The sequence below is a fragment of the Pleurodeles waltl genome, chromosome 2_1 (genome assembly GCF_031143425.1).
Source record: "Pleurodeles waltl isolate 20211129_DDA chromosome 2_1, aPleWal1.hap1.20221129, whole genome shotgun sequence".
Classification (NCBI taxonomy): Eukaryota; Metazoa; Chordata; class Amphibia; order Caudata; family Salamandridae; genus Pleurodeles; species Pleurodeles waltl.
In genome coordinates, this window is record NC_090438.1 from 365,265,850 (window position 1) to 365,289,415 (window position 23,566).

At 45.1% G+C, this 23,566-nt stretch overlaps 1 protein-coding gene across 2 annotated transcripts in view; it reads right to left on the reverse strand.

Annotated features, from left to right (window-relative positions):
* HDX (highly divergent homeobox) overlaps nucleotides 1-23,566 on the reverse strand; it is a 307,184-nt gene that overhangs the window by 76,023 nt on the left and 207,595 nt on the right. For both annotated transcript variants that reach the window (XM_069212603.1, XM_069212610.1), the window contains one exon: nucleotides 19,363-19,446. In XM_069212603.1, the coding sequence (XP_069068704.1) occupies nucleotides 19,363-19,446 (84 nt within the window). The remainder of the gene's footprint in view (nucleotides 1-19,362; nucleotides 19,447-23,566) is intronic.

The window sequence follows — 23,566 nt, forward strand, 5'->3', positions numbered from 1 at the left end:
GGTTTGAAGTAGTCTGCCCAGAACTGGTGCCCAGATAATAGAGATTTTGAAAAAACCGAGGTCACATCCTGTAAAGAGAAGTGCAATGGAATATACTCAAAGAACATGAAGCATCCCAACAACAGATGCCTAGAGAAAAGGCTGAGACTTCTGTGGTTGGTAGGGTAGCTCAAAACAGAGAGAGGTATTTTGTTGAAGTAAAGAAGCAGAAGAAAATGGGGTACAATCCAAGAACAAGATGCAGGGAGGAGAAGTGGTGGGGCCGCAAACTGCCTGACTTGTGAGAAGGTATAGATCAGACCAGGAAGCCAGAATGATAGGCACACCACACAGACAACGCTAAAATCTCCCTATCTCTTTTGTGAGGGGTAAGGGTCATGGGTTTTCCAGAGAGTGGAGCTTAAGGGTGCAGAAACTAACAGGAACAGGAGGGTGGAGACACGACGGGAACAGGAAAGGCAGCAACCAATGAATACCTGGCAAGAGGAGGGGAAGAAGGAAGGAGGAGCTAACCTTATGAAAGCAATGGAGGAATCAGTCAGATGAGAATGCAGACTAGGAACGTTACCAATCCTTACCAGAGAAAACTTAATGTTTCAGGTACAAGAAATACCTACCGACTTTGAAAGAATGAGAGGCCAAAAGTTACAGCTCTGTCTATCTGAACTTTTGCATGCTGGACCAAAAGCTAAAATGGGAAATATGAACCCTTAAAGAGTGGAGTAACCTTTGACAGAGGACCCTATTTTCAACATATACACATAAACAGTGACTACCTCAACTAGTGATGGGTTACTTCGAGAAGAGATGTAGTTAATATTTGCCACTGAACAAAACTACTTTGTGTGCCGATATGCTCCGTGTGAAAGAGCAGAATGCTGTCACACACAGTAAACCCAGTCTTTAGAGAGAGGGAGAGAGATTTTTAATAACAACAGAAGGTCTTGGTTAACTCAAGACATAATTAGGGACTATGGGGGTCATTCCTACCCTGGCGGTCCGAGACCGCCAGGGTAGGGGACGGAGGAAGCACTGCCCACAGGCTGGCGGTGCTTCTGGGGCTATTCTGACCGCGGCGGTAAAGCCGCGGTCAGAAAAGGGAAGCCGGCGGTTTCCCACCAGCTTCCCGCTGCCCCTGTGAATCCTCCACGGCGGCGCTGCAAGCAGCGCCGCCATGGGGATTCCGACCCCCTTCCCGCCAGCCTGGTTCTGGCGGTTTTCACCGCCAGAACCTGGCTGTCGGGAACGGGTGTCGTGGGGCCCCTGGGGGCCCCTGCAGTGCCCATGCCACTTGTATGGGCACTGCAGGGGCCCCCTAACAGGGCCCCACATTGATTTTCAGTGTCTGCTTGGCAGACACTGAAAATAGCGACGGGTGCAACTGCACCCGTCGCACACCAGCAACTCCGCCGGCTCCATTCGGAGCCGGCTTCCTCGTTGCTGGTGCTTTCCCGCTGGGCGGGCGGCCTTTTGGCGGTCGCCCGCCAGCCCAGCGGGAAAGACAGAATGACCGCTGCGGTCTTTTGACCGCGGTACGGTCTTCTGGCGGTTCCCGCCAGGCGGGCGGCGACTGCCGCCCGCCAAAGTAGGAATGACCGCCTAAATCCTTAAATAGAGTCACAAAAGTGATCTATGATGTATACCCTTCCATTAGTACAGATTTACAGCTTTCATCAATTCACAATAATGTTACAGAAGTAGGCCAGGAAAATGTACTCCTAGAATAATATTTGTGAACTGCATTTTCACACGAGCAAATACTCATGTGTAGATTTGCTCATGTGAAAATCTGTTGAGCGTTTACAAGTTTACCTTCTGTTAGACCTGACAGCCTTAGGGTGGTCTCCCCCAACTTTTCTGACACTGTTTTGGCTGGTTTTAGGACTCTGCACACTTTACCAGTGCTAAAGTCCATATGCTCTCTCCCTTAAACATGGTAACATTAGTTCATACTCAAAAGTCATATCTGATCTACTTGTAAGTCCATAGTAAAGTGCACTACATGTGCCCAGGGCCTGTATATAGAATACTACTAGTGGGCTTGCAGCATTGTTTGTGCCACCAACTCAAATAGTCCCTTAACCATGTCTCAGGCCTGCCACTGCAAGGCTTGTGTGTGCAGTTTCACTGCCACTTCAACTTGGCATTTAAAAGTACTTGCCAAGCCCTAAACTCCCCTTTTTCTACATATAAGTCACCCCTAAGTTAGGCCCTAGGCAACCCGTCCTTTAATAGCATTGCATTACTATGCATCATATACTGTTTGAGTGGTAGATTCTGATCAGAAGGGTGTAACCAGGTCATATTTAGTAAGGCCAGAATGGTGATACAAAATCCTGCTTATTGGTGAAGTAGGATTTTATATTACTATCTTAGAAATGTCACTTTTAGAAAGTGAGCATTTCTCTGCACTTACTGCCATCTGTGCCTTACAGCCCAGGTTGGGCTGGTTGACAGCTCCCTTGTGCATTTCACCCAGACAACCACAAACAAAGGATACTCAGTCACACCTGCACTCATCTGCATAGTGAATGGGTCTTCCTGTGCTGGAAGCGTGAAGGGCCTCACACTTACATTTCAAAGGCTAGTGGCCTGCCCTCACACAATGGACTGCCAAACCCCCTGCTGGGACCGTGGCAGACAGACCTTTACTGAAAGGGGACCTTTTGCACTTCAAAATCTCTTTGAAGTCGCCCCCACTTCAAAGGCATTTTGGGGTATATAAACTGGGTCCCTGACTCCATCAAATCAGACACTTCTGGACCGCAACTTGCAACCTGTCAAGAGGAACTGTCTGGCTGCCCAAAGGACTCATCTGGACTACTTTGCCGTGAAGGCTGTTGCCCTGCTGCCCTCTGATTTTGTAGAGAAGTGCTCTCCAAAGGCTTGGAATGAGCTTGCCTCCTGTTTTCTGATGTCTGAGGGCCAAAAAACCTTCATCTCGCACAGCTTGGCCTGCGACGAGAAAGTCTCTGCACAGCAGAACTGGAAAGACGCAGCCAGCCTTCCTGAGTGAAGATCGAAGCAGCCCCTGTTTTGCGACTGGAAATTCGATGCAAGACCCTACTGGATCAACGCACAGCTGAGCCGGAACGATGCAGTCCGACTTCCTGAGTGAAGAATTGATGCAGCGTCTGCCATGAGAAAGAAAATTAGACGCATCGCCTACCGGATCAAAGCAACGCCTGTAACTTCATCCCGCATGCCCAGGATTTTTCTTGAATCGTCCCCGGGCGTCCAAAGATCCACGTATCGCAGTGAGGAACCAAGACTGTGCGCTGGGAATCAAAGCAAAGCCCCTTGCAGCGTGGAAGGAAATGAAGCATCGTCTGTGCCACATCAAAGAATCCGATGCACTACCTATTTTTCCACGCATCTCCTCCTCTGCGGTCTCCGTGCGTGGTAATTTTAACGCAAACCAGGTACTTTGTGCAAACTAGAGACAACTGTTGATTTTTAAGATTTAAGACTCTTTTTAATCTTGCAAACTTGATAACTCAACTTGTGCTTATTGAATCTTTATCGTTTTTAATTTAACCAGATAAATATCTGGTATTTTTCTAAATTTGTGTGTTTTTACTGTGTTACTGTACGGTTTATTGTACAAATACTTTACACATTACCTTATGAGTTAAGTCTGACTGCTCAGTGCCAAGCTACCAAAGGGCGGGCACAGGATAATTTGGATTGTGTGTGGCTTACCCGGACTAGGATTGTAGTCTCTATTTGGACAAGGGTGTATACCTCTGCCAATTAGAGACCCCATTTCCGACACTTTCCCTCCAACCACTTTTTCCCACAACTGTGGAAGAAGTTTTATTTCTGCCCCTATCATGGGTAAATGTCCAACCTTTCTTATTATGGGAAAATATTAGAGAAAAGCTGTTCCTGAAGGGGCTGTTGAAAATATTTTTCGTTTGCAACTTTTAGATATAGTTCAGTCTTGCCATTAGCATATAAAAAGTTAGGTAACCTAGCTAAAGATGTATACCTGTCTTATGCCAAAGACACAGTAGCTCTACATTGTTCAACAGTGGAAAGACTTCAGCATCAGATACAAATCGGAAGGTCTGAAAACAGTAGGATGTCTCACAGACCTAGATAAAGGTCAAAGGATGCGAGTGTGAAGGTGGGAAGAAAGCATAAATCTCAGATAATGTGACAGGAGAATAATTTGTTAAAGATCCCTGCATGCAGGGAATACTTTCATCTAATTTCCTGCCTGCATGACTGCAGTCAGGGAAAGAGATGAAAACTCCGCTTCCAGCAAGTGGAAGCATTTTGATAGCTGCCACCAACCAAAAGTAAACAGCTATCCCCTGAGGGTGGACACCTCTGGAGATAGCAGGAGCCGGCCCTGCAGGGTGGCATTCTGCAGGGCCACATATGGGTCAAGCAGGCGGGACCCCTTTCTTTTGTTATGCAGGGGGTGGCCCTGGGGAGGTGGTGGCCCCTGGGGCTGTTTATGGCCCAGGAGGAGGGGGCCCCACGGTCCCCTCCCTACTCCAAAATAGTAATTGGTCCCAGGTAGGTGGTGGTCCCAGGGGCTGGGGATGTGCACGGACACCATCCTTTACTTTCATTTTAGCCCAGGGTAGGTGGCAGGTCCTGGGTCTTCAGAAAGCTGCAAGAGGTGGGACCGTGTGCCCCCCTGCTTTAGTTAAATAATCCCGGAGAGGTGGTGGTCCCCGTGGGTCAGAGCAGCCCCTTATATTTAATTTAGCCCCAGGGAGGTGGTGGTCCCTGGGGCACTGTGTGCCCCCCTCTTTTTTTTCAAATAGTTGGCATGCTACTGGCGCCTCTGTGGATTTAGCAGAAAATGTAAAAAAACATGCTTTTTTGCTCTGGCGGTACCTGTGGGATCCCAGCACCAAGGCTAGGGGGTTAGGGTATTCCTATCCTGCCCCCTTAACTTTTTTTTTAGATCTTCTTTTGTGAGTCAGCTGAAGCCAAGTTCCAAAATGGCTGACAACACTTCCTGGCTGAAGTGCTGGCAGGCAATCAGATCTCAGCATGAGATCTCCGGGATCCGCAGAGCCTCCGTGTCCCTAGATATCTATATTTCTTTTTCCTTTAATATCGCTAAAACTTCAGAATGGACTTACACCAAATCATAAAAAGCACTCTTTCTGGACCAAAAGCTACCTTTCTATCTAAGTTGGTGTAATTCTGTTCAGCGGTTCGGGGTGCGGTCGTGTTAAAAAACGCTATGGTAAAATGCACGGGGCAAACTTGTTTTGGGACCCCCCCCCTTTCTCTGCCTGATTGACTGATCAGCCTGAAACTTTCAAGACAGCTGAACCAAATGTTGTATTAGTTTTGAAAATTTCGTCACACAACGCTAAAGATATTGCCAAAACAAAAAACTCTTTTCTCATGGATGAAAACGAGGTCCTAACTATAACTACCTACTGGTGAACAATAAGTTATATATATATATGGAAAATGTCACTTACCCAGTGTACATCTGTTCGTGGTATGAGACGCTGCAGATTCACATGCTGTGCACATCCCGCCATCTAGTGTTGGGCTCGGAGTGTTACAAGTTGTTTTTCTTCGAAGAAGTCTTTTCGAGTCACGAGATCGAGGGACTCCTCCCCTTTCGGCTCCATTGCGCATGGGCGTCGACTCCATCTTAGATTGTTTTCCCCGCAGAGGGTGAGGTAGGAGTCGTGTATATAGTAATAGTGCCCATGCAATGGAGTAAGTATGTATGTACATAATGTGACTAAAAGTGATATATTACAAATTTACAAATGTACAAGTTAAATTTTCTTATCAACTTAGAACGGCTACAGGCTCCCGGGGAGGTGGGAGGGTGCATGTGAATCTGCAGCGTCTCATGCCACGAACAAATGTACACTGGGTAAGTGACATTTTCCGTTCGATGGCATGTGTAGCTGCAGATACACAAGCTGTGCATAGACTAGTAAGCAGTTATCTCCCCAAAAGCGGTGGTTTAGCCTGTAGGAGTTGAAGTTGTTTGAAATAATGTTCTTAATACTGCTTGTCCTACTGTGGCTTGCTGTGTTAACACATCCACGCAGTAATGCTTGGTAAATGTATGAGGCGTAGACCATGTTGCTGCCTTACATATTTCAGTCATTGTTATGTTCCCTAGAAAGGCCATGGTGGCACCTTTCTTTCTAGTGGAGTGTGCCTTTGGTGTAATAGGCAGTTGTCTTTTTGCTTTTATATAACAGGTTTGAATACATTTAACTATCCACCTGGCAATGCCTTGTTTGGATATTGGATTCCCTGTATGAGGTTTTTGGAAAGCAACAAACAATTGTTTTGTTTTGCAAATTTGTTTGGATCTATCAATGTAGTACATTAGTGCCCTTTTGATGTCTAATGTATGTAATGCTCTTTCAGCTACAGAGTCTGGTTCTGGAAAGAACACTGGCAGTTCCACTGTTTGATTTAAGTGGAACGGAGATATGACCTTAGGTAAGAATTTAGGATTTGTGCGTAAAACTACTTTATGTTTGTGTATTTGTATAAAGGGTTCTTGTATGGTAAAGGCTTGTATCTCACTTACTCTTCTGAGAGATGTGATAGCTATTAGAAACGCTACTTTCCATGTTAAGTACTGTATTTCACATGAATGCATGGGTTCAAATGGTGGACCCATGAGTCGTGTTAATATGATGTTGAGGTTCCACGAAGAAACTGGTGGTGTTCTTGGTGGAATAATCCTTTTCAGACCCTCCATAAATGCTTTTATAACTGGGATTCTGAATAATGAAGTTGAATGCGTAATTTGCAAATACGCAGAAATTGCGGTCAGATGTATTTTTATGGATGAAAAAGCTAACTTAGACTTTTGTAAGTGTAGTAGATAGCTTGCAATGTTTTTTGCAGATGCGTGTAATGGTTGAATGTGATTATTATGGCAGTAATAAACAAATCTTTTCCACTTATTTGCGTAGCAATGTCTTGTGGTTGGTTTCCTAGCCTGTTTTATGACCTCCATGCATTCTTGTGTAAGGTCTAGATGTCCGAATTCTAAGATCTCAGGAGCCAAATTGCTAGATTGAGCGATGCTGGATTCGGGTATCTGACCTTTTGTTTGTGTTGAGTTAACAGATCTGGTCTGTTTGGCAGTTTGATATGAGGTACTACTGATAGGTCTAGTAGTGTTGTGTACCAAGGTTGTCGTGCCCAAGTTGGTGCTATCAATATTAGTTTGAGTTTGTTTTGACTCAATTTGTTTACTAGATAAGGAAGGAGTGGGAGAGGGGGAAAAGCGTATGCAAATATCCCTGACCAACTCATCCATAACGCATTGCCTTGAGATTGAGCTTGTGGGTACCTGGATACGAAGTTTTGGCATTTTGCGTTTTCTTTTGTGGAAAATAGGTCTATTTGCGGTGTTCCCCACCTTTGGAAATAAGTTAGTAGTATCTGGGGATGAATTTCCCATTCGTGGATCTGTTGGTGATCCAGAGATTGTCGGCTAACTGGTTTTGGATTCCTGGTATGAACTGCGCTATTAGGCGAATGTGGTTGTGAATCGCCCAATGCCATATCTTTTGAGCTAAGAGACACAATTGTGTCGAGTGTGTCCCTCCTTGTTTGTTCAGATAATACATTGTTGTCATGTTGTCTGTTTTGACAAGAATGTGTTTGTGGGTTATTAGTTGTTGAAATGCTTTCAACGCTAGAAATACTGCTAGTAGTTCTAAGTGATTTATATGAAGTTGTCTCTGTTGAGTGTCCCATTGTCGCTGGATGCTGTGTTGGTTGAGGTGTGCTCCCCACCCTACCATGGAGGCATCTGTTTTGATCATGTATTGAGGCACTGGGTCTTGGAAAGGCCGCCATTGGTTTAAATTTATAGTATTCCACCATTGAAGCGAGGTGTATGTTTGGCGGTCTATCAACACTAGATCTTGAAGTTGACCCTGTGCTTGTGACCATTGTGATGCTAGGCTCTGTTGTAAGGGCCGCATGTGTAATCTTGCGTTTGGGACAATGTCTATGCATGAGGACATCATGCCTAGCAGTTTCATTATAAATTTTACCTGGTACCTTTGGTTTGGATGCATGGTGTGTATTACCTTTTGGAATGCCTGTACCCTTTGTGGACTTGGAGTGGCAATCCCCTTTCTTGTGTTGATTGTTGCTCCCAAATACTGTTGTATTTGACACGGCTGTAGGTGTGATTTTTGGTAGTTGAGTGAGAACCCTAACTTGTGAAGGGTTTCTATAACGTATTTTGTGTGAGCACCGTTCTTGCGTATTGGTTTTGATTAACCAGTCGTCTAGATACGGGAACACATGTATTTGCTGTCTTCTGAAATGGGCTGCCACTACGGCAAGGCATTTTGTAAAGACTCTTGGCGCTGTTGTTATCCCAAATGGCAACACTTTGAATTGGTAATGTACCCCATGGATTACAAACCTTAAGTATCTTCTGTGTGAAGGATGTATGGGTATATGGAAATACGCATCCTTGAGGTCTAATGTTGTCATGTAGTCTTGTTGTTTGAGCAAGGGGATTATGTCCTGAAGTGTCACTATGTGAAAGTGATCTGATTTGATGTAAAGATTTAGGGGGTCATTCCTACCCTGGCGGTCCGAGACCACCAGGGTAGGGGACGGAGGAAGCACCGCCAACAGGCTGGCGGTGCTTCTGGGGCTATTCTGACCGCGGCGGTAAAGCCGCGGTCAGAAAACCGCTTCCCGCTGCCCCTGTGAATCCTCCACAGAGGCGCTGCAAGCAGCGCCGCCATGGGGATTCCGACCCCCTTCCCGCCAGCCTGGTTCTGGCGGTTTTCACCGCCAGAACCTGGCTGGCGGGAACGGGTGTCGTGGGGCCCCTGCAGTGCCCATGCCACAGGCATGGGCACTGCAGGGGCCCCCTAACAGGGCCCCACATTGATTTTCAGTGTCTGCTTGGCAGACACTGAAAATCGCGACGGGTGCAACTGCACCCGTCACACACCAGCAACTCCGCCGGCTCCATTCGGAGCCGGCTTCCTCGTTGCTGGTGCTTTCCCGCTGGGCGGGCGGGCGGCCTTTTGGCGGTCGCCCGCCAGCCCAGCGGGAAAGACAGAATGACCGCCGCAGTCTTTTGACCGCGGTACGGTTTTCTGGCGGTTCCCGCCAGGCGGGCGGCAACCGCCACCCGCCAAGGTAGGAATGACCGCCTTAGTGTTCTGAGATCTAAAATGGGTCTTAGAGTTTTGTCTTTTTTGGGTATGAGAAAGTATAGGGAGTAAACCCCTGTTCCTTTCTGATGATTTGGTACTAGTTCTATTGCATCTTTTTGCAACAACGCTTGGACCTCCAGTTGTAATAGATCCATGTGTTGTTTGGACATGTGTGTTTTCGGTGGGACATTTGGTGGGAATTGTAGGAATTCTATGCAATAACCATGTTGGATAATGGCTAGGACCCACGTGTCTGTTGTTCTCTCCTCCCAGTTCCTGTAAAAATCTGTTAGTCTCCCCCCCACTGGTGTTATGTGTTGGGGATTTGTGACACTGAAGTCACTGTTTATTTTGAGGGGTTTTGAGACCTTGGAACTTTCCCCTAGTTTTAGGGAACTGTCCACCCCTGTATTGTCCACGAAAACTTCCCCTCTGATGCTGGCTCTGGTATGTGGGTCTTGTTTGTGAGGTTGAGGGTTCTGTGTTTTGTCCTCAAAACCCCCCTCTAAACTGTGTTTTCCGAAATGTGCCTCTGCTCTGTGGGGAGTAGAGTGCGCCCATGGCCTTGGCCGTATCTGTGTCCTTTTTAAGTTTCGATAGCAGTGTCCACTTCCGGCCCAAACAACTGCTGTCCGTTAAAAGGCATATTCAGCACGGCTTGTTGAATTTCCGGCTTGAATCCTGAGGTGCGTAGCCATGCGTGTCTCCGTAGGTGACCGCTGTATTTACAGTTCTTGCAGCTGTGTCTGCTGCATCCATTGCCGACCGTATCTGGTTGTTAGAGATACTTTGGCCTTCTTCTACCACTTGTTGTGCCCTGTTTTGGAACTCTTTGGGTAGATGTTCTATGAAATGTTGCATTTCGTCACAATGAGCTCTATCATATCTAGATAGCAAGGCCTGTGAATTTGCAATGCGCCATTGGTTGGCTGCTTGTGCCGCGACCCTTTTCCCCGCTGCGTCAAACTTGCGACTTTCCTTGTCGGGTGGTGGTGCATCTCCCGAGATGTGTGAGTTCGCCCTTTTGCAAGCTGCCCCTACTACCACTGAGTCCGGTGTCAACTGCTGCATGATGTACACAGGGTCTGTTGGTGGAGGTTTGTACTTTTTCTCCACCCTTGGAGTGATGGCCCTGCCTTTCACAGGCTCTTGAAACACTTGCTTTGAGTGTTTCAGCATTCACGGTAACATAGGAAGACTCTGGTACTGACTATGTATGGACGACAGAGTATTAAACAAAAAGTCATCTTCAATTGGTTCTGCGTGCAGGGTGACATTGTGAAATGCGGCTGCTCTTGACACCACCTGTATGTAGGCAGTACTGTCCTCAGGTGGTGATGGTCTCGCTGGATAACAATCGGGACTGTTATCTGATACTGGCGCATCATAAAGATCCCATGCATCAGGATCATCTTGACTCATTCCTGTATGAGTTGGAGACTGCATCATTGGTGGAGTGGCTACCGGTGATGGTTGTGGTGAGCGCTGTGGTGATGGTGGCAGAGTTATTTGTTTTGCCACCTTTGCTTGTGGTTGCTTGTCTTTCTCTTGGAAGGCAAGTTTCCTTTTAATTCGGATTGGAGGGAGAGTACAGATTTTTCCTGTCTCCTTCTGAATGTGGAGCCTTCTTTGAGTGTAATCTGGCTCCCCTGCCTCTAGCTCCTGTGCGAATCTGTGTCCTTGCATCTGTGAGGACAGGCCCTGTTTCGGCTCAGAGGCCGGATGTTTCGGTATCGAAACCTTTTCGACCGTCTTTTTCGTCTCAGAAGACACTTTTTTGCCTTTCGGTGTTCCGATATCTCGGTGCCGACTTGTTTCGGTGCCGCTCTCTCGGTGTCGAGTCTGTTCTGTGCCGGTATCTCGACCGGAGTCGGATGACTTCGACACATGTGTGCCCTTTTTCGGTGCCGATGTCCGGTCACCTAATTTTCGGGTTAAGCCATGGCCTGTTGGCGGTGGCGTCCCCTGGGCTTTAGTGAATTTTCCGTGAGTCTTGGGCAGGGGCGCCTTACTCACGGTTTTCGGCGTCTGTTCGGTTTCGACCTCGTCCGAGTCCGAATCCGCGATGGAGAAGGTTTCTTCTTCCTCCAATTCTTGGTGTCCTGACGGCGACGACGCCATTTGGAGTCTTCTTGCTCTTCGGTCTCTTAGCGTTTTCCTCGACCGAAACGCTCGACAGGCCTCGCAGGTATCCTCTTTGTGTTCGGGAGACAAACACAAATTACAGACCAGATGCTGATCTGTGTAAGGATACTTGTTGTGGCATTCGGGGCAGAAGCGGAATGGGGTCCGTTCCATTAGCCTTGAAGACGCACGTGGTCGGGCCAACCAGGCCCCGCCGGGGAATCGAAACCCCGAAGGGCCACTGGAGTTCTTCAAAATTCGGTGCCGATCTGCGTTAACTAACCCGATACCGAACGCAAACAATACCGTCAAATTTTCCGAGATTTAACTATCTTTCCGAACCGAAACACGGAACGAAGAGGAACACGTCCGAACCCGATGGCGGAAAGAAAACAATCTAAAATGGAGTCGACGCCCATGCGCAATGGAGCCGAAAGGGGAGGAGTCCCTCGATCTTGTGACTCGAAAAGACTTCTTAGAAGAAAAACAACTTGTAACACTCCGAGCCCAACACTAGATGGCGGGATGTGCACAGCATGTGTATCTGCAGCTACACATGCCATCGAACATATATATATATATATATACATATATATATATATATATATATATATATATATATATATATATATGGAAAATGTCACTTACCCAGTGTACATCTGTTCGTGGCATGAGTCGCTAAAGATTCACATGCTGTGCACAGTCCGCCGTCTGGTGTTGGGCTCGGAGTGTTACAAGTTGTTTTTCTTCGAAGAAGTCTTTTCGAGTCACGAGACCGAGGGACTCCTCCCCTTTCGGTTCCATTGTGCATGGGCGTCGACTCCATCTTAGATTGTTTTCCCCACAGAGGGTGAGGTAGGAGTTGTGTATATTAGTAATAGTGCGCCCATGCAATGGAATGAATACTTATGTACATAATAAAGGTTTAGAGTAATATATTTACAAATGTACAATTGTTTAAGATCTACTTCTAAACGGCTACAGGCTCCCGGGGAGGCGGGTGGGCGCATGTGAATCTGCAGCGACTCATGCCACGAACAGATGTACACTGGGTAAGTGACATTTTCCGTTCAATGGCATGTGTAGCTGCAGATACACATGCTGTGCATAGACTAGTAAGCAGTTATCTCCCCAAAAGCGGTGGTTCAGCCTGTAGGAGTTGAAGTAGTTTGAAATAATGTTCTTAGTACAGCCTGACCTACTGTGGCTTGTTGTGCAGTGAACACATCTACACAGTAGTGCTTTGTAAATGTATGAGGCGTAGACCAGGTTGCTGCCTTACATATTTCGTTCATTGGAATATTCCCTAGAAAGGCCATGGTAGCTCCTTTCTTTCTGGTTGAGTGTGCCTTTGGTGTAATAGGCAGCTCTCTTTTTGCTTTAAGATAGCAGGTTTGAATACACTTAACTATCCACCTAGCAATGCCTTGTTTTGAAATTGGATTTCCTGTATGAGGTTTTTGAAAGGCAATAAATAGTTGTTTTGTCTTCCTAATTTGTTTTGTTCTGTCAATGTAGTACATTAGTGCTCTCTTGATGTCTAATGTATGTAGTGCTCTTTCAGCTACCGAATCTGGCTGTGGGAAGAACACTGGTAATTCTACTGTTTGATTCAAGTGGAACGGTGAGATAACCTTTGGTAAGAATTTTGGATTTGTTCTTAGAACTACCTTATTCTTGTGTATTTGAATAAATGGTTCTTGTATGGTAAATGCCTGAATCTCACTCACCCTTCTTAGAGCTGTGATGGCAATGAGAAATTTAACTTTCCACGTTAAGTATTGCATTTCACAAGAATGCATGGGTTCGAAAGGGGGACCCATGAGCCTTGTTAAGACAATGTTGAGGTTCCATGAAGGAACAGGTGGTGTCCTTGGTGGTATAATTCTCTTTAGGCCTTCCATAAACGCTTTAATGACAGGTATTCTAAATAGGGAAGTTGAATGAGTAGTCTGCAGGTAAGCAGATATTGCGGTGAGATGTATCTTTATGGAAGAAAAAGCTAGATTTGATTTTTGCAAGTGTAGTAAATATCCTACTACATCTTTTGGAGATGCGTGTAATGGTTGAATTTGATTGTTATGGCAGTAACAAACAAATCTTTTCCATTTATTTGCATAGCAGTGTCTAGTGGAAGGTCTTCTTGCTTGTTTTAGGACCTCCATACATTCCTGTGTGAGGTCTAAGTGTCCGAATTCTAGGATTTCAGGAGCCAAATTGCTAGATTCAGCGATGCTGGGTTTGGATGCCTGATCTGTTGTTTGTGTTGTGTTAACAGATCTGGTCTGTTGGGTAGCTTGACATGAGGTACTACTGACAGGTCTAGTAGTGTTGTGTACCAAGGTTGTCTTGCCCATGTTGGTGCTATTAGTATGAGTTTGAGTTTGTTTTGACTCAATCTGTTTACTAGATATGGAAGGAGAGGGAGAGGGGGGAAAAGCGTACGCAAATATCCCTGACCAGTTCATCCATAGAGCATTGCCTTGGGATCGCTGGTGTGGGTACCTGGATGCGAAGTTTTGGCATTTTGAGTTTTCTTCTGTTGCAAATAGGTCTATTTGGGGTGTTCCCCAAATTTGAAAGTAAGTGTTCAGTATTTGGGGGTGAATTTCCCATTCGTGGATTTGTTGGTGATCTCGAGAGAGATTGTCTGCTAGCTGGTTTTGGATCCCTGGAATAAATTGTGCTATTAGGCGAATGTGGTTGTGAATCGCCCAATGCCATATTTTTTGTGTTAGGAGACACAACTGTGTTGAGTGTGCCCCCCCCTGTTTGTTTAAATAATACATTGTTGTCATGTTGTCTGTTTTGACAAGAATGTATTTGTGGGTTATCATGGGCTGAAATGCTTTTAGCGCTAGAAATACTGCTAACAGTTCTAGGTGATTTATGTGAAACTGCCTTTGATGTATGTCCCATTGTCCTTGGATGCTGTGTTGATTGAGGTGTGCTCCCCACCCTGTCATGGAAGCATCGGTTGTTATGACGTATTGTGGCACTGGGTCTTGGAAAGGCCGCCCTTTGTTTAAATTTGTACTGTTCCACCAAAGAAGCGAGATGTATGTTTGGCGGTCTATCAACACCAGATCTAGAAGTTGACCCTGTGCATGTGACCATTGTGATGCTAGGCACTGTTGTAAGGGCCGCATGTGTAACCTTGCGTTTGGGACAATGGCTATGCATGAAGACATCATGCCTAGGAGTTTTAATACCATTTTTGCTTGTATCTTTTGTGTTGGATACATGGCCTGTATTACCTTGTGAAATGTTTGAACCCTTTGTGGACATGGAGTGGCTATCCCTTCTGTTGTGTTGATTGTCGCTCCTAAGTATTGCTGTGTTTGGCGCGGCAAAAGGTGTGACTTTGCATAGTTGATGGAGAAACCTAGCTTGTGAAGGGTCTGTATGACATACTTTGTGTGATATGAACACTTTGTTAGCGTGTTGGTTTTGATTAACCAGTCGTCTAAGTAAGGGAACACGTGTATTTGCTGCCTTCTGATATGTGCAGCTACTACTGCTAGGCATTTTGTAAAGACTCTTGGCGCGGTTGTTATTCCGAATGGCAACACTTTGAATTGGTAATGTATTCCTTTGAATACGAACCTTAGGTATTTCCTGTGTGAAGGATGTATCGGTATATGGAAATACGCATCTTTTAGGTCTAATGTTGTCATGTAGTCTTGCTGTTTGAGCAGTGGGATTACGTCTTGTAATGTGACCATGTGAAAGTGGTCTGATTTGATGTAGGTATTTAGTGTTCTGAGATCTAGTATTGGTCTCAGAGTTTTGTCCTTTTTTGGTATTAGAAAGTACAGTGAGTAAACTCCTGTGTTTTTCTGTAGACTTGGTACTAATTCTATTGCGTCCTTTTGCAGTAATGCTTGAACTTCTAGTCCTAGAAGATCTATATGCTGTTTTGACATATTGTGTGTTTTCGGTGGGACGTTTGGAGGGAATTGGAGAAATTCTATGCAATAACCATGCTGGATAATTGCTAAGACCCAAGTGTCTGTTGTTATTTCCTCCCAAGATTTGTAGAACTGGCTTAGTCTTCCCCCCACTGGTGTTGTGTGAAGGGGTTGTGTGACTTGTGAATCACTGTTTATTTTGAGGGGTTTTGGGACCTTGAAATTTTCCCCGATTTCTTGGGAATTGGCCTCCTCTGTATTGTCCCCGAAAACCTCCCCTTTGATATTGTCCCTGGTAGGTAGGTGGTCTTGTTTGTGAGGTGTTGGTTTCTGTGGGTTGACCTCGAAACCCTCCCCTAAAAGGTGTTTTCCGAAATGTGCCTCTGCTCTGCGGGGAGTACAGTGCGCCCATGGCTTTGGCTGTATCGGTGTCCTTTTTTAGTTTTTCAATGGCAGTGTCCACCTCTGGTCCAAACAATTGCTGTTCATTAAACGGCATATTGAGCACAGCCTGTTGTATTTCAGGTTTGAACCAAGATGTGCGCAGCCATGCGTGTCTCCTTATTGTGACTGCAGTGTTTATTGTCCGTGCAGCTGTATCCGCTGCATCCATGGAAGACCGTATCTGATTGTTCGAGATACTTTGTCCCTCTTCCACCACCTGTTGCGCTCTTTTTTGGAGCTCTTTGGGTAGGTGTTCAATGAGATGTTGCATTTCATCCCAATGAGCCCTGTCGTATCTCGCCAAGAGTGCTTGCGAGTTGGCGATACGCCACTGATTTGCTGCTTGTGCTGCAACCCTTTTTCCCGCTGCATCAAATTTGCGGCTCTCCTTGTCCGGAGGTGGTGCGTCGCCTGATGTATGCGAGTTGGCTCTCTTACGAGCTGCCCCCACAACTACTGAGTCCGGTGTCAGTTGTGTTGTAATAAATATAGGGTCTGTGGGTGGTGCCTTATATTTTTTCTCCACCCTTGGAGTTATAGCTCTGCCTTTAACTGGCTCCTGAAATATTTGTTTTGAGTGCCTTAGCATCCCTGGGAGCATGGGAAGGCTATGATAATGGCTATGGGTGGAGGACAGGGTGTTAAAGAGGAAGTCATCCTCAATAGGCTCCGAATGTAGTGATACATTATGGAATTCGGCTGCCCTAGCGACCACCTGTGCATATGACGTACTATCCTCAGGTGGTGACGGTTTAGTTGGGTACGACTCTGGGCTATTGTCTGATACTGGGGCGTCGTAGAGGTCCCATGCATCTGGATCATCCTGGCTCATTGTGGTATGAGCTGGCGAGTGTGTTAATGGTGGAGTTTGCGCCGGTGATGCATGAGTTGATGGTGGTGGAGAAGGTGGTGGAGTTACTTTCTTCACCACCTTTGCTTGTGGTTGCTTGTCTCCTTGTTGGAAGGCAAGTTTCCTTTTGATTTTGATTGGGGGAAGAGTGCTGATCCTCCCAGTATCTTTTTGAATAAAGAGCCGCTTTTGCGTGTGATCTGGCTCTATTGTTTGTAATTCCTCTTCAAATCTGTGTTTTTTCATTTGAGAGGACAGTCCTTGTTCCTCTGAGTAGGAACTGATTTTCGGTTCGGATACTGGATGTTTCGGCACCGAAACCTGTTCAACTGATTTTTTCGGCTCCGACAAAATCTTTTTTTTTTTCTGCGTCGTGCCCTCTTGGTGCCGACCAATCTCGGTGCCGCTGTCTCGGTGCCGAATGTTTTCTGCGCCACTCCCTCGGGCCCGAGAGTGCTGCGTGCCTGAATCTCGACCGGAGTCGGATGACTTCGGCACCAGCCCGCCCTTTTTCGGTGCCGATGGACGGTCACCTACTTTTCGGGTTAAGCCATGGCCTGTTGGCGGTGGCGTCCCCTGGGCTTTGTCAGTCTTTTCGTGAGCTTTTTGTTTCGACGTCTTACTCACGGTTGATGTTTCTTCGGCGTCGAGTTCTTCGGAATCCGACTCGTGGATGGAGAAAGTTTCTTCTTCTTCCTCCTCGAACCGTTGTTGTCCTGTCGGCGTGGACGCCATCTGCAATCTCCTGGCTCTTCGGTCTCTGAGCGTTTTCCTCGACCGAAACGCGCGACAGGCTTCGCACGTATTCTCCTTGTGCTCGGGGGACAGGCACAAGTTACAGACCAAATGTTGATCCGTATAAGGATATTTATTATGGCATTTAGGACAGAATCGGAACGGGGTCCGTTCCATCAGTCTTGAAGTCGCACACGGTCGGGCCGACCAGGCCCCGACAGGGGATTGAAATTACCACCGGAGCTCTTCAAGATTCGGTGTCGATTTGTGCTAACTAACCCGATACCGAACGAAACAATACCGACGATTTTTTCCGAGATTCTAACTAACTTTCCGACCCGAAACACGGAGCGAAAAGGAACACGTCTGAACCCGATGGCGGAAAAAAAACAATCTAAGATGGAGTCGACGCCCATGCGCAATGGAACCGAAAGGGGAGGAGTCCCTCGGTCTCGTGACTCGAAAAGACTTCTTCGAAGAAAAACAACTTGTAACACTCCGAGCCCAACACCAGACGGCGGACTGTGCACAGCATGTGTATCTGCAGCTACACATGCCATCGAACATATATATATAAAATTTAGAGGCTTTGCCACGCTAGGTAGTTATAGTTAGGACCTAGGTTGTGTAGAAAGTTTTTTTTTTTTTTTTTACTTGCCTAGCAAGGTTGACAAATCTTCAGAAAATGTTTTCTTAAGAATTAGTGTGTTTTGGCCCCATAATATTCTATAATTGATCTTCTGGTGGAATAGCATTGCCAGAATTGACATACAGAGACATGTGTGGTAAAAGAAAATCGTTTAATGGTGCTAGCAGCTGAGGGAACCAGTAACTGCCAAAATACTCAAAAGGTAATTAACAATGATTCAGCATTCCATGACAGAACCTTGCGCACATGCATGGAATGCCTTAAAAAGGCAATAAGAATGTCAAGACACATTACAGGATACAGCAAAATACCCTCATTAACCTGCCACCCATCGACATTTCAGCAAGGAACAATAAATATTTAGTAGATAGCCAGTCCTGGATACAAACATCAGTCTCTGTTTCTCTTACTACAGATCTATATAGCAGCACGTTTTTATCCATTAGGGTTTAAAACCCGAAATACTGTTCACTTGCTGACGAGATCGAAACAGATTTACCAACCTTCAGATAGGGCTAGAGTACTGCTTTGTCCAAAAACAGTCTTGGGTCCAGAGACAGACAACGGACCTGCTCCTTGACTCTTGCTCAAAGGAAATGAAAGGACAACACCCCAAAAAAGCCAAACAAACCGGCTAATCAAATTCACTCGACTCACATGAACGTTACTTAGCAACATTGATCTGTATTTTACTGTAAAGACTCCAATTATCTACATTAACTATTCTTCCGCATGCTGGTAAACCCACGAGGAACAGTCAAAATCTGGACTGAAACAGCAAGGTTGTTGATCATCATTAATAAAAAAACACAAACAAATATCTGCAAATGAGGGAAAATGCCTTCTTCTCCTAAGGTCTTACTCTCTACAGCAGTTTTCCTTAACACAAACCAATAACTATGCTATTTAAATGAACTAATAAAGATTAGTCTCTTCTACGCTTATAAATCCATAGTCTATGGATTAGCGCTCTAGCTTTGATTTTTCAGTCTTGTTTAACTTTCTTTTAGTTGGCGCTGCTACAAGCAATTTGAACGTTACAAAATTTTGTGTTAGGCTGGCTCATCTATATATCTCTACTGTGGATAAGAAGTATTGAAAAGGCAAATGAAGGAGTGTATTACTAACAGACAGATAGTTTATGATTTAATAAGTTTCAATGAGTTTAGTAATTGTTAACTTAGGGTCTTTTAATGTAGCTCTCTGAACAGCAGAGGGTATTATGGTATAATTGGCTCCTATTTTGTTTCCGACTTCTCACCCACAATTAAGTAAAAATTAGATTTTTAGGGAAGGCTATAGACATAGCACGTTTGGAGAAAAGGAATTTGCACCAGCCAAAAAAGTCAACAGCTCCATTCATAATGAAGTATCAGAAAACATCTGCATTCACGAATACAACAGCATTGAAATGGGCATACATAGTTGCTAAAAGCCTTTGAGCTACAAGCTCACTGGCACTCAGTAAAAAGAATAATGGATTCAAAGTACCTTAAACTCCAGGAGAGAACGCATTTGTTCCACTTCTGAATTGCTTGTCCCATCGCTTTCTTCAATGTCAATGACCTCTGTTTTCTGTAACATAAATCAATTTGTGGTTTAGGAAACGTGTGTTTCTACATTTAACAAAACAGAATTGTATGCAACTGTAACCAAGACTATCGCACCCTGATAAAAGAAAAGATTTGACTAACTGTACTTTCGTACCTTTGAATTCGGCCCTGGCACAATTTCAATCAGGCTGGTGTAATCGCACAACTTTTTGGGGATTTTGCAGCAAGCTTGCTATGTAAAATAAGGACAATGTTACTTACCCAGTAAGCATCTGTTTGTGGCATGTAGTGCTGTAGATTCACATGCTCAGCATACTTGCCATTTAGTGCTGGGTCCAAAAGGTTGCAAGTTGTTTTTCTTTGAAAAGTCTTTAGAGTCCTGAGGTACAGTGACTCCTCCTCTTGCTGGCAATGCGCATCGACTCCATTGTTAAACTGTTTTCACGCAGGTGGTTGTAAAGTGTAGTGTAAAGGTAAAAGAAATGAAATGTCCATGCATGTGAACATGTATGAAAGACTAACAGCCAGGGGAGGTCGGTGGGTGCATGCAAATCCATAGCACTACATGCCACAAACAGATGCTTACTGGGTAAGTAACATTTCCCGCTTGATGGCATGTGTGGCTGAAGATACACATGCTCTGACTGTAAGCAGTGCCTCCCCAAAGCGGTGGCTGACCTGTGGGTGTTGTAGTGTTTTGGAAGAGAGTATACAGCACTGCGTGGCCTACATTAGCTGGCTGGCGTGAAAAAACATCCACACAATAATGTTTAGTGAAAATGTGTGGTGTTGTCCATGTAGCTGTCTTACATACTTCAGCTATGGGAATGTTACCTCAGAAGGCCATAGATGCACCTTGTCTTGCGAGTGGAATGTGCTCTAGAGAGAATAGGTAGTGGCCTTTTGGCTTTTGATTAACAAGTTTGGATACATTTGACAATCCACCTTGCTATACTGGATTTGGTAATTGGGTTGCCTTTGCGTGGTAGAGAGATGGCAACAAAAAGTTGTTCTGTTTTTCTAAAGGTTTTAGTTCTATCAATGCAGAACATAAGCGCTCTTTGCACATCTAAAGTGTGGAGGGCTCTTTCAGCAACAGTATCATGTTGCGGAAAAAAGATAGTATAGTTGAGATGAAATTGAGATACCACTTTTGGTAAAAACTTTGGATTGGAATATAGAACCACCTCATCCTTGCATATTTTGAAAAAGTGTTCTTGCAATGTTAGTAACTAGAGCTCACTTACACGTCTAGGGGAAGTGATTGCGACTACAAAAGGCCACTTTCCATGATGGAAATTGCAAAGCACATAATTGAAGTGGTTCAAAAGATCGGCCCGTGAGCACCACATTAAGGTTCCGAGAAGACAGTGGGGGTAATTTTGGCATCACTGTTTTAAGCCGTTTCATAAAAGATTCAATGACATAGATTTAAAAAAGATTAGAATGCTGTCTGTTTTTAAGGTAAGAAGCGATAGCTGCTAGGTGTAACCTTATGGAAGTGTATGCTAAGTTTGCTTTCTGCAAATGAAGGAGGTACAAAATGACATTTTGTACCAACACATTGAAGAGGTCCAAGTTTTTAGAAATGCAATAGTGAATGAAGCGTTTCCACGTTGCTGCATAACATGCTCTAGTAGTTGGTTTACGTGCCTCCTCTCCATACATTCTTCAGGTAGGTTTAGATATCCAAACTCTCTGACTTCAGGAGCCAAATTGAAAGATTCAACTCCTTGGGATTTGGGTGCCTGATCTGACCATGGTTCTGAGTGAGATGGTCCGAGTGGAGGAGTGGAAGGAAAGCTTCTTGTGAGGAACCACCAGCAGTTCTAACAGAGTGGTGAACCATGGTTGTCTGGCCCATGTGGGTACCACCAGAATCAACTTCAGACATTTGCCTGAGTTTCCGAACGAGATATTGAAGGAAAGAAAGAGGAGGAAAAGTGTAAGCATATATCCATTACCAATTCATCCAATGAGCATTGCCCGTGGACTGAGACTGTGGGCATTTTGTATTTCGTTTTGTTGTGAATAGGAATTTGGGAACTGTCACTTTTGGAAGTAAGGTAGTAAAACTCAAGGGTGGAGTCTGTACTCGTGGACTTGTTGCAACAACCTGCTGAGGAGGTGGCAACATTGTTGTGTGCTCCTGGGAGGTGTTCCGCTAACATGAAGCTGTTGTGGCAAATGGCCCAGTGACAACTTCTGTGAAAGACTAGATAGCTGTAAAGAATGTGCCCCTCACCTGTTTTTGCACATAACACATGGTTGTCATGTTTTCTGTGTGTATGATAACTACTTTGCTGATAATATGAATTACAAATGCTTTGAATGCTAGTTAAACAGCTAGCAACTCTATAGTTCATATGTAAGTCCTGATGTGTGCGATCCCAAAGATCCTGGACTACGAGGTTCTGGATATGAGCACCCCAGCCTGTCTGAGAGGGGTCCGTTGTCAAGATGATCTGTGAAATAGGGTCCAGAAAAGGCCACCCCTATACAAGATTGGTTTTGTTCTACCACTGCAGACGTTCCTGCAACAGACGCATGTGAAGATGGGAATGTGGTACAATGGCAATGCAAGAAGCCTTTATTCCAAGAAGTCTCATGTCAGATCTTACTGTGACTGGGTGATTGGGACGAAAATGAGAGAGCTGCGCCTGAAAATGTTGTATTCTTGTTGCATTTGGGCAGGCTATTCCCAACTCTGTGTTGAGAATGGCTCCTAGAGACGGTTGTATTTGAAGTGGATTTAGAAGTGACTTTTGGAAATTGATTGTGAAACCTAGGTGATCAAGTTAAGTATATTGTGACTTGAGTATGATGCAAGCATTGATTGAGGGTACTAGCTTTGATGAGCCAGTCGTCTAAGTATGGGAAGACATGGATTTTCTACCTGTGCAAGTGAGCTGCAACAACTGTGAGGCATTTCGTGAACCCCTTTGGTGCTGTTGTGACCCCAGATGGGATGACTTTGAATTGGTAGTGCTGCCCTGCTCTCACAAAACTGAGGTATTTGTGATGTGCTGTGTATATAGGAATATGAACGTAGGCGTCCTTTAAATCCAGCGCAGATGAAAAAAAAGTCACCCTGTTGAAGCAGTGGGATTCCATCTCTAACTGTGTCATGTGAAAATGTTCTGGTAACATGTAATGATTTATGGGTCTGAGATCTAGTTTAGATTTTAAGGAGCTTCCTTTTTTTTGGTATGAGAAAGTATAGTGAAAATACTGTTCCCTGATGGTGTAGGGAAACTGGCCCTTTCACTCCTCTGGCTGGTAAAGCCTGCACTTCCTGTTTGAGGAGAGTGATATTTTCCTGTGAAAGTCTGCAAGTGTAAGGGAGAATTTAGGAGGTGTGGAATTGAGCTCCAGAAAGTAACCATGTTGTATAACATCCAACATCCATTGGTCTGTTGTGATATTTTGCAAGTGTTGGAGAAAGAGCTGAAGTCATCCTCCGACAGGTGTTCGATAATCAGAGGGAAGTTGAAGAGAGCCACTGCTTGGGGGCAGTGGAGGAGGTTCTAGGGGAGGTTGTTTTCCCCTACCTCTATAATTGTTTCCTTTATAGGAACCTTTGTAAAATCTTCTCTGGAAGGATGTATGGGATTGACCTTTGTGGTATGATAATGAAGTTTCTTGTGCAGGAGTTTGAGGGCGCTTTATAGTGAGGCCTATGAAAAGAACCACGTGAGGCAGGGGTTCGGAGCGCCCCAAGGGCTTGGCCACTTCATTATCCTTATTCATCTTTTTAAGAGCCCGACCTACACGTGGGCCGAAAAGATGTTCCTTATCTTACAATACGTTTAAAATTGTCTGCTGTACCTCTTGTTTAAACCCGGAAATGCTTAGCCACATGCCGGCGTAAGAAGATACTGGTGTTTATCCTTCTTGCTGCTGTATAAGCTGAGTTTAATGTACAGCAAATTGAAGTGTTGGATATTAATTGACCATCACTCACACTTTCTTGTGCTCTTTTCCTGTGCTCCTGTAAGGTACTGAAGGAGCTACTCTATTTCACCCAAGCAAGCATGATCATATCTAGCAAGAAGTCCTTCTGGATTGGCGATACGCCAATGACTGGCAGCCTGAGCAGCAACACGATTGACAGAGGCATCAATGAGCTTGCTCTCCTTGTC